This window comes from Aplidium turbinatum, chromosome 15 (assembly GCF_918807975.1).
Source record: "Aplidium turbinatum chromosome 15, kaAplTurb1.1, whole genome shotgun sequence".
NCBI lineage: Eukaryota > Metazoa > Chordata > Ascidiacea > Aplousobranchia > Polyclinidae > Aplidium > Aplidium turbinatum.
This window is the reverse complement of record NC_137486.1, coordinates 19,308,108-19,319,094: the sequence shown is the minus strand read 5'-3', so window position 1 is coordinate 19,319,094 and position 10,987 is coordinate 19,308,108. Positions and strand designations below refer to the sequence as shown.

At 38.9% G+C, this 10,987-nt stretch overlaps 1 protein-coding gene across 1 annotated transcript; it reads left to right on the top strand.

Annotated features, from left to right (window-relative positions):
* Positions 1–463: 463 nt before the first annotated feature.
* LOC145784295 (cytochrome P450 2U1-like) lies at positions 464–9,762 on the top strand. The gene is made up of 6 exons (XM_082596085.1): positions 464–566; positions 1,123–1,244; positions 3,158–3,273; positions 3,828–3,972; positions 4,227–4,390; positions 8,361–9,762. The coding sequence occupies exons 1-6, from the start codon at positions 499–501 to the stop codon at positions 8,676–8,678; spliced, it is 933 nt and encodes a 310-aa protein (XP_082452211.1). The 5' UTR covers positions 464–498; the 3' UTR covers positions 8,679–9,762.
* The last annotated feature ends 1,225 nt before the right edge of the window (positions 9,763–10,987 follow it).

The following is a 10,987-nucleotide window of genomic DNA, read 5'->3' as shown; positions in this document are numbered from 1 at the left end:
TATAGCGTAAAACAACATAATTTTGCCCGGGCTGACAATATTGCAAAAATAAGACTGAATGTCACTTCGCTTCTTCCTGTCGTCTGTTGTATCGCATCTGTGATCGCAGTGTATACTGTATGTTATCGCAATGGGCGCAAATAAAAACACGATTATTATTATTAAAGTGACGTGTGGTCACAATAGGATCTTCATGTTTTATTGGATTTGTCCGATGGATAATACTGCTAAATATTATCCATTAGACAAATCCAGTAAGACACGAAGACCATATTGTGGTCAGACTTTAACTCACAAATTTTGGGCAAAGTTGTCCACCCCGGAAAAGTTGTGCTGTTTTACGGTATGCCAAACCTAGCAGAGGTCTAGAAAGAGGTAGAAACAACAAAAAAAGTTTCACTTGGAGCTAATTGTTTGGTTTGCAATTAACATGTGCGCCTAAAATCTTCATCTCAGAGTTTTCTCTATAATGCTGTATCAAACAACATCTGCAACATTATGTTTGGGAAACGGTTTCGCTATGACGACGAACAATTCAAGGAAATGATGCATCGGATGTCGCAAAGGTGAGGAAAACTTGGTTAATAATTTACAAATTATTTTATGGTGAAATTACTGATTGCTTGAAGGATTCTTAATCCTTTCCTTTGACAGTTCTCCATACTTTTGTACGGCACAGTAGTTCGTGCATAGGCTACAATAATTGTAACTCAGATTTGGGTCGCGCTCAAAAAAGTTTGAGAGCTTCTAGGCTACATAAACGCTTTAAATTACTGACGCAGGCCATTTTACTGACGCATTACTGATCAAGACAGATAAAGTGAAGCTTCTGCTTGTTTGAAGTATTGTTGTCTGTAGACTATTCCATGTCGTAGGTGCCGCTGAATACAGAGGCAGAGCTATATATCTCTGAAGTGCGTTGCTCAAGCTCATAACCCGAGAGTTGAACCAGAGTTTCCTAATTTTGTTATTTCTTCTCTCACAAAATCTTCGACTTATTTAGAGGACTGGGTTGTCCAGACAGACAAATAGTTCTTTTAGTTACTATAGGTTTAGCTTTCAAGACAAAATTGAATGTGATTGTCACTGCACTTGCAGATATTAAAACTGTAATTTTTTCAGTTTCAATGATCCGACTTCAAATATTATGAATGCAATCATGATCTTTGCTCCTGGGTTTATGAAAATACCTCCGTTTTCTTGGCATAGCCGCCGCGTAAAGGAAAATTTTAAAGTCATTTATCGTAAGAACGTTTCTGTATTAAGTTCTGTTTTGTTACTAAGTTTTGTATTAAGTTTTGTTCTGTTGATATATATTCATGACGATCATTGGCGTAGCCAGGGGGGCGAAAGGGGCCATGCCCCCCCAAATTTTCAAAGTTTGGATTCCGAAGTGGAACCCTTTGTTGAAAATAAAGTAAAATTTGTAGAAATTTATATCGTTTTCCAAGACATCTGGCTATTAACACCCCCCAGGACTTGTTTTAAACCAGGGGTGACGAACCTTTTTGCGGTCGCGGGCCACTTTGTCAATTACACATGAGTTATTGGGCCACACAACTTAGCGCTTGTTAAAATTCAATGACGTCATAGATTGGAATCGACCAAAAATACAAGGTAAAGTTGGTGAATAGTGTTTTCACTACTTTACCTTATAGCTTTTCTATTTTCTAAGTTTAAACCCTGAAAGTTAGTGTTTAGGGCAAGAAAATAGCAAAGGAAAGGTGTATCAGTGAAGGCATCAAACAGCTTTGGGATGTCTTTTGCCTTTAATACATGAGCGATTGTCAAATTGTTTTGCTGGCTGCATAAAATTCTTTGAAGGGCCGCAGCGGCCCGCAGGCCGCAGGTTCGTCACCTCTGTTTTAAACAAACAGAAAGACACCAATAAATTTTGCAAATCGTAAATCACGCAAAGTTTACGCGATTTGCGCTTCTTCTAACTAATCTGTGGAAGCAATTTTAGAATCGCTTACTCTGTTGGGTTTTTGTGTAGTTTTTGAGTTTTGTGTAGCTGAGTTTTTGGTGTTAACTAATTTTAGCTGCAGTTTTGGCCGTTCGTGTGTAAGAGCTACCTTTAATAAGTTAATAGCTGTTTATCTGCTAATAAATTTCATACAAATATTACCCTAAAAGTATTTCCAGAAAGCGCTATAATCCATTATTTGAGTGTAATTTTGCAAAAAAAATTTCCGGAGAAGCATGCCCCCGGACCTTCCTAAAATACGCGTACCTTCGACACGCTCAACCAGTTTTATTGCTTCCCTTGCTCAACCCACCACGATACGCCACGACACATCAGGTGGCGATGTCAAACACTTTGTCGTTCTCTTCAATTCATCAAATATTTGCCTCTCCCCAATTTTTTTTCTGGCTACGCCACTGTTGACGATGCGCAGTCGCCAAGCAGAAGGCTGGCTGTCATTTGCTTTCATAGGCTACTTCCGATTTCTTCCGTTATTCTTTTTGCTTCTCCAATGCTTGACACGTCAGCCCACTGTTGTGCATCATCTCCTCGAGTTTATCTCCTTCATCCACACCTCTTTCTTTCCACCACACTTTCAACAGCCAATTGATGTAGCTTGCCTGTCAATCCCCTCAAAATATATCAGCAAATTTTATCTTTTGTTTTGCTGATCTACCTTTCCCATCTACCTTGTTAAACAATAATATTCGAATTAATTGATTTCCTCGCAGAAAAACTTGGCCTATATCTGATCACTGCCAATGCAGGAACTTTACATATTATTATTGTCAAAGCTCTTTGCAGCCTAAGACTGACTTAATTTCAGTCAATGGAAACTTGAGCTCGATTTGGAACGTTTACTGTTGCTACCGGAACTTTTCAAGGTCCTAAAATTACCACAGACGTCATGAGTTTTCGTACACACTTGTTTCGGAAGCTTTAATCAATGTAGCGCTCAACATAATTGCAGCCTATCTTTGAGCAAAAAATAATTTAAGTCCGGTAGATACAAGCCCTAGCGTATCTGAAATAATTCGGCTCTGCTATTGAATAACGCTAAAAAAGTTGTGGATTTATAAAGTAAGCGAGGCCGCAATCTTGAAGTAAAAAGGTGATTTAGTATAGCTCCGACACTGAAGGAACTAGTGATTGAAAGCTAGATCATAACGAACCACGTTTTGTCATGAACAGAAATGGTTGATGAAATAGTCAAAGAACACGAACAAACATTTGATGACGGCGATATCAGAGATTTCATTGACGCTTATATTGTCGAAATGAGGAAAAAAGATGACCCCAGCTTTTCAGTAAGTTCTAGTCCAAAGTTTTGCATTTTGAACTTACATGCCATTTTTGATACTCAAAGCATTTCATTCTGTTGGAGTTGATTGTTGGAATAATAATTTGAAGCATTGTTGTTTTGTTTCGAAGCAAAATTCCTAGATCCCCAGCGATGGGGCAAAACGGGACATTTTTTTTAATATTAATATTTCGATTCATGATTAATACTAGCAATGTCACGCTTTGGCAACGTAAAACTATCAAAAAATACTTTCGTTTACTCCAAAATTATTAAATTCAGTCAAAATTTGACGGTTTAGTATAATTACGTCTTTCTATGTTACCGTCTCGCTTTGCTCCGTCTTCCCCTAAGTTTTAAAATATAAAGCCAACAACAATGTAGCTTTTTGCATTCAACAAATGCTGGCATTTGCACAACAATCTAACCTCTTAGCGTCAGTGATTTAGAAACGATCTCGCTATAGCGTCTTCAGGTTATTCAAATAAGAGACAAAGTAGGCCATTTTCCTTACAGTTTTATCTACGCGAACTACGTTTCTAATAAAGTATTTTCGTGCAGAAAATCCAGCTGGTGTACTATGTGCGAGATCTTTTTTTAGGAGGTACAGATACCACGACTAACACGCTGTACTGGAGCATGCTGTGTCTGATTCATTATCCTGAAACACAACAAAAGCTGCGCAAAGAAGTTATGGAAGTATTGGGTAAATAAATAGTCTACTTTGCACGATTAAAGACTTTCTAATCTATTTTGTGTCGTAAACTGTCATAACAAAGCGGAGAAGTATGCCAACCTTAGATAGTTTCGTTTCATTACTTCTGTTTTCGATGTGTTATATTTGTTGTAGGCTTATGACAAGTAGCCTAGACAGCAAACATGCAGCAGAGGTTGAAAAACTATTCCTTTAAAAACTAGCAGCTTTCGGTGTTTTTTTTATGACATCATTTGTGTCGTTAGGTCGCAATGGAGTAATTTCCATGTCCAAAAAGCCTGACATGCCTTACACTAATGCCTTTGTGGAAGAACTGTATCGATTTCGTACCTTGGTACCCCTTGGTGTTGTACATACTCCAAACGAAGATGCTGAGTTAAACGGATATGTCATACCGAAAGATACAATGGTAAGTGTTAACTTCCCCTTAAATCAGAGGATTTTAAACTTTTTGGGGTTTTGACAACCGGCGGACGAAGTCCAATGGCGTTTTCGCTTAAGACGACACCCAGCGGCGGGGGGTCTGGGGGGCCTCCCCCAGAAAATTTTGAAAAATTACTTTGAATTTGGTGCATTCTGAGAGCATTTTCAACAAAAATGTGGGTATGAATATTCCTGTAAAATGGTGCTGTCAGGTGGTATAGCAAAAGGATAAGATCATGTTTTCTTCGGCATTTTTTGGAAATAAAGCTAAGTCTCTATGTTTTTTTGTTGTTAATTCCTGGCTGAGATGTTTGAATGTTTGGTATTGGCAAAACTCGTTCTTTTAATGCAGTTTTGTTTAAGATTAGGCTAGTTTTTTTAGACTGAAAGCATCATTTCCAAGCATAAAGAGACTGAAAGCATCATTCTCAATATCGTAACGTCACACGCCTGCCAAGTGGAGTTGTAACCACCCCCCCCCCCCCTTGGCTAGGCTACTGGCCATTGGTATCCCAGATGTCTTCATGATATCCCAGTATGGTTTTAGTTTAGACCAGGAGTGTGCAACGTGCAGCCAGCGGGCCAAATGCGGCCCGCGAAGAAAAATTGTGCGGCCGCGAAGATGTGCCAATTTTGAATTGTGTGCGGTCCGCGAAACGTGTTTATAATTTAGTTTAGTCTGGTAGTCTACGTGCGAACAATTCATTAGAGTGGATTATTGCAGGTTACACTTCGCACCTTCTGTTAACCATTTTAGAAATCTCCCACCAGCCACCGCTAATCCGATTGTATTTAATTATTTGGAACGTCAGTAGATCAGAGGCACAGAATTGCACAGGGAACAGCTCAAACTATAAAACCGTATTCTGACAGTAATTTTGTAAAGCAGTGTCTTATCGATGTCGCAGAAGAAATGTGCACTAAAATAAAGAGTGAGTTCGAGAAAATAAGTCTGTCACGGTGGACGATAGCCAGGCGTATCGATGATCTTGCTTGTGATATTAGTGACGCTCTCAGGGATAAGGTAAAGAACTTTGTTTCATGGAGTTTTGCGATCGATGAAAGTACGGACCAGAAGGACACAACACAGATGGCCATATATGTAAAAAGGAGTGGACAAAGACTTGAACGAAACGGAAGAGCTTCTGTCACCACAGTCAATGAAGGGCACGACAACTGGTGCTGACAACTTTACTGAAATAATTGATGCTTTTGAGAAGCTAGAACTGGGCTTGTCCAGCTTATGCGGAATCGCAGCTGATGGTGCTCGATCCATGTCCGGAACTGGCATTGGATTCATAGGTCTCTTGAAGTCTGCCTTGAAGGAAAGAAAAATCGATGATGACATAGCAATTTTTCATTGTATTATTCACCAGCAAAATTTGTGCGCAAAACCCTTGAAGTTCAAACACATCTTGAGCCCGCGGTTATTAAGGCAGTGATTTCATTCCAGCACGAGGGCTCAACCATCGTCAGTTTCAAAAGTTTCTGGATGGTCTTAACACGACACTTAAAGATGTAGCCTACTGTACTTTTTCGAGTTGCGTTGGTTAAGCAATGGTTGCATGTTGAAACGATTTTACAAACTGTGGAAAGAAGTCGTACATTTTTTGAAACTTAAAGGGCACCCAATAGCTGAAATGGATAACAAAAAGTGGATATGCGATCTAGCTTTCTTGGTTGACATAACTACGCACCTGAATGATCTATTGATCTCAATACAAGACTGCAGCGAAAAAATTAGTGTATGCAAATCAATTGTATGGTCACATAAAAGGCTTTATAAACAAATTACGACTTTGGAAAGCCCATGGAAAGCCTTTGGAAAGCCTTTGGAAAGCCTTTGGAAAGACAGGAAATCTTTTCCACTTTCCAACTTTGAGAGACTATGGAATGCATCCTAAGGAGAAAACTGAACTTGCGGACCAATTTGAAAAATTATTGTATGAATTTTTGGCTCGTTTCAAGGACTTCCAATCTTATTTTCTTCGCCATTCAACACAGACATTGATAAAGCACCAGCTGATATCCAACGAACTGATTGATTTTCAAGAGAAAACGGATTTGAAAGCAAAGTATTTAAAAATGAATCTTGGCGATTCTTACCAAAAACTTCTCAACTAAGATGACATTCCATATTTGAAAAAATTCATGACTTCAAAAATGGCTCTTTTTGGCTCAACGTGTTTGTGCGAACAATTTTTTTCTAAAACAGAAGAAGTCGTCAGGAAAAGAATCTAGCTGCAAATTTCTCACTGAACTCGTTTAAAGTCAGTGTGACAATAAATTTGAATAGCAGTTTTCTTCAGAAATTTATGCGTCTTAACTTATTATTTCTTCAAAGAGATAAGGTCCCCTAATAATGCTATAAGAATAACACGAATAACAGAAAATCTAATTTTTTGTGCCTGCAACTACTAGAAAGCATATGTTAAATAAACGTGCGGCCCGCTGTTACACCCAGATATTTATATCTGGCCCTCCTGTAAAAAAGGTTGCACACCCCTGGTTTAGACTATATCCATTTCTTTCTCACTAATCATTGTAATAGGTTTACAGAACACTATGCTACATTGGCATACCTGGGGTGGGGTAGGTGGAGTGGGCCATGCATTTCGTATTGGCTTGGTCTATAAAACAACATTGTTACAGTAATTGCTTTGACAGAGCAATGCAAAGCAAATTAAATGCCTTAATCTACGTCGTTAACTACTAAAACATTTTTAAGGGGGGAGGAGGGAGGGGCATGGCCCAATGGCCCCTCCTGCGTACGCCACTGGAGGCAGATGTTGTAGTAGCCAAAATCGCTAGTAGGCTATGAGTTGATTGTTTAGGTATTAGTTGATAAATCTCTCTTTCCTCTGACTACTACCTTACCGGGGTGAGTCAGTTTCCGTGCCTCAGTGACCTCTAGAGCTTTACTGGCGGAAATTAACTGCTCCCAGTAGGGCCACCCATGCCAGGTCGGTCGAAAGGTAGAGGCCAGACAAAACGTAGTCCAAAGTAAAAGTACCCAAGTCGCCAACGGCGGAACAGGCGGATGAAGTTAACCAAGCTCAACGACTGTGAAGGTAGATGAAGGCTGCAGCATGTCACCAGCTCTATTCGTCTTGGCTTGCCTTGCCATTGGATAAAGCTGATGGCCTTGTCAAGCTTATGTGTGCTTGTTGAGTGTGCGCCATCAAGTCCACGTTATTCAACGCACACACAGGCGTCTTCGCGCCTATCGATAGTGCATAACGGGAACAGGCAAGTGAAAGCTGGAAGTTTCTAATGCGGACCCGACACGTTAGTGGTGGATAACTTGATTCAGTCGCTCTATCTTTCGGAAGAAGTAGGAAAGATGTTCGGCAGCAGTTATCACGACTGAGCAGCCCTCGTTAGGATCCACTCTGCTCACCCTGAATAGGGAAGGGTCTAGAAAAGGTGCCCCGAACAAAAGAAACACCATTGCGAATACTATCATCCTCGAAGACGAGATATAGTCATCACAGTTGATAACTATAATCTTTGTCTATATTTTGCGAGATTTTGAGTTAATTTTGTGCTATTCAAAAAAACGGACTAAATATTGGCACTTGTGCTGGAATCCAAAAAGCGTCTGGCAACACCGTTTAATTGGGAAAAAATGTGATTTTTAATATAATTTTAGAAGTTTTGCTGTGATTTGAGATTCAGGAATCACACTTTGGCTTTCATTTCAAAGGGATATAAAGTAACATGAAACTTAAACTCTTTCAATTAAATTTTAAGCTGCATATTGTCATAGCCTGAGTATAAAGGTTTCCTGCAGTATTCATAGCAATATTTAATAGGCCTATTGACTTGAAATTATTCGTCGGAAAAAAAAAAAAATTCAAATAAAATTAATTCAAATAAACGTAAAATGCTTCCACGACGTTAGAATCGAGACTATACATGCATGAATACTTTGACAAAATCTTCTTTTTTTTCAGGTATCTGCCAACTTGTGGGCAGTCCATAACGACAAACATTTGTGGAAAGAACCGGAAAAATTCCGACCGGAACGTTTTCTGAATGAAAAGGGAAAATTTGTTCGCTCTCCTAATGTTATCTCGTTTTCAATGGGACCACGTAGCTGCTTAGGAGAGCAGCTAGCCCGAATGGAAATTTTCATCTTTCTTGTTTCGATGATTCAGAAGTTTGAGTTCTTACCTGATTCATTTGCGGATAAACTTCCAGATATTGAAATCGGATCAAACGGATTTTTCTTTTTTCCCCGTTCTTTTTCACTGATTGTTAAAGAGCATTAAGCCTAGTTTCATTTATTATACGTAATTTTTCTATTGTATGAGAATTTTTAAGTTTAATTATTTTTAGCCAAATATGGTTTCAATGCTTTTCAATAGTTTAAATTTTAACACGAGGGAGAGAGGTAGAAAAAGATGTCGAAACAAAATACTCAAATCATCACGTCAAACACAGTTTACTTTTGAGAATGGTTATTATTTTGCACTTGTGGCTACGCTACAATGATCCAACATTTCTATACGATTCGTTTCATGTTTTTTTAAATCCATGCAGAAATCCATGCAGAACTTTAAATCCATGCATGACCTTAGACATTTGGTCTGTTAGAGAAACAATTGAAGCACAGTGGGAACAGTTGACTTGGAATTTATGTCTAGTCTGTATAACCACTTTTATCACTAAAAGATATCGCTCGGTATCGAAAATAATAGACTATTGGATGTTATTGTTGAAAAATGTCATGCTGTTTGACCTCCGATAATTGATCTGTTATATAGCATTGGGCATTTTCTATACTGGCAGTTGAAGAGTTGCCCAACGGTTGCATTATAAATCAGTAGACAGAAGATTACTTTTATGCATAATCTAAAACAGTACTTCTTAAACTCAGAGGCGTGCCCCCTTTGGGGGGGCGTGAAGATTTTCCAAGGGGGCACAAAGGTGGTAGGTTGTTGGCTGTTGCACTACTATGCTACTGTATTGTACGTCATGAACAGACATGTTGGTAACACCTTATCTTGTGCCACGATTATTGACTGGTATTGTGACGTATGTAGTTTTGATCTTAGTTGCCAGTGTTTATTTATGCGGTTGTTGATTGTCCAATGTCCATTGCTAGGTAACAATGGCTGTTTGCTTTATTTTGGTGTAAAAATACTTTTTCTGCACTTGCAAGTGTAGGCCTAAAGACACAAGCTCGGAACAAGCTTAACTGTGAACCTGACATGCAATGCGCATTGTCTTCAACTAAGCTACGAATTAAACCGCTGGCTTCGAAAAAGCAGTTCCATCCTTCACATTAATGCAAAAAAATTAGATTATGATCCACTTAATCTTCTAATTTACCGTGGGCTTTATATAATGGAAAATAAAAAAAATAAACTTGTCCGCCTCGATAGTTCAATGGTCTCCCCGATAGCTCAGCTGGTTAGCGCGTGAATGAAAAAGGTTCAAGATCAAGCAGCACTGGTTCGACTCTCGCGGTGTGCACTTGAGCAGCGTATTCTAAGGACTGCTCTCGATTCAGCAGCACCTAATGGATGGAATAATTCCCAGCAAAAACTCTTCAATAGCCGAGAACTTAACTCTGTCAATGTCGGTAACGGCCCTGTGCCAAAAGCCTCTACAAGTATGCGAAACTACCAGGAATAACCCATTAAGGCTTTGTCAGTCCGAGGACAAAGATTCAAAAACCAACTTTACTTTAAAATCTAAAACAGGGGTGTGCAACGTGCGGCCCGCGGGCCAAATGTGGCCCGCGAAGAAAAATAATGTGGCCCGCAAAGATGTGCCAATTTTGAATTGTGTGCGGCCCGCGAAACATGTTTATACGGTAATTTAGTTTAGTCTGGTACGTTTGAACAATTCATTGTGGAGTGGAATATTGTAGATTTCGCACCTTCTGTTAACCATTTTAGAAGTCTCCCACCGGCCACCGCCAATCCATTGTATTTAATTTTCTATTCTGATGTCTCTGGATTTATTAATATTCAATTGAACACTGAGAATATGTCCTTATAATGTTTGTAATGTATTGTATTGAGTTTAAAGTTAACCGTTGTTATTGCGTTCATAAACGTAGTTGCACTGATGAGAATTTAATATTCGAAAACGCGTTCTGCAACACTGTTTTTTGCACTCTGTAATGCCAAATGCAGATTTATCTGTAGCTTTCCATCACGCATTGAAGCGGTGATTTGATCATGAAATTTTTTACGGTTCGAGAAAAAGTTTTCTCTGCCTATAAAACGTTGAATGGTAGTTTAATCAATTATTTCTAAAAATGTATGGTCACATAAAAGGCATTGTGAACAAAGCACGACTTTGGAAAGCTCACATACAGACAGGACATCTTTTTCACTTTCCAACTTTGAGAGACTATGGAATGCATCCGGAGAAGAAAACTAAATTTGAAAAATTGTTGTATGAATTTTTGGCTCGTTTCAAGGACTTCAAATCTCATGAACATTTGTTTGATATATTCTCTTCGCCATTCAACACGGACATTGACAAAGCACCAGCTGATATCCAACTTGAACTGATTGATCTTCAAGAGAAAAAGGATTTGAAAACAAAGTATTTAAAAATGAAT

Coding starts and splice junctions, on each gene's coding strand:
- LOC145784295 (XM_082596085.1), top strand. CDS start 499: ATGTTTGGGAAACGGTTTCGCTATGACGACGAACAATTCAAGGAAATG. Junction 567..1,122: donor ATGCATCGGATGTCGCAAAG/GTGAGGAAAACT, acceptor TAATTTTTTCAG/TTTCAATGATCCGACTTCAA. Junction 1,245..3,157: donor AAATTTTAAAGTCATTTATC/GTAAGAACGTTT, acceptor TGTCATGAACAG/AAATGGTTGATGAAATAGTC.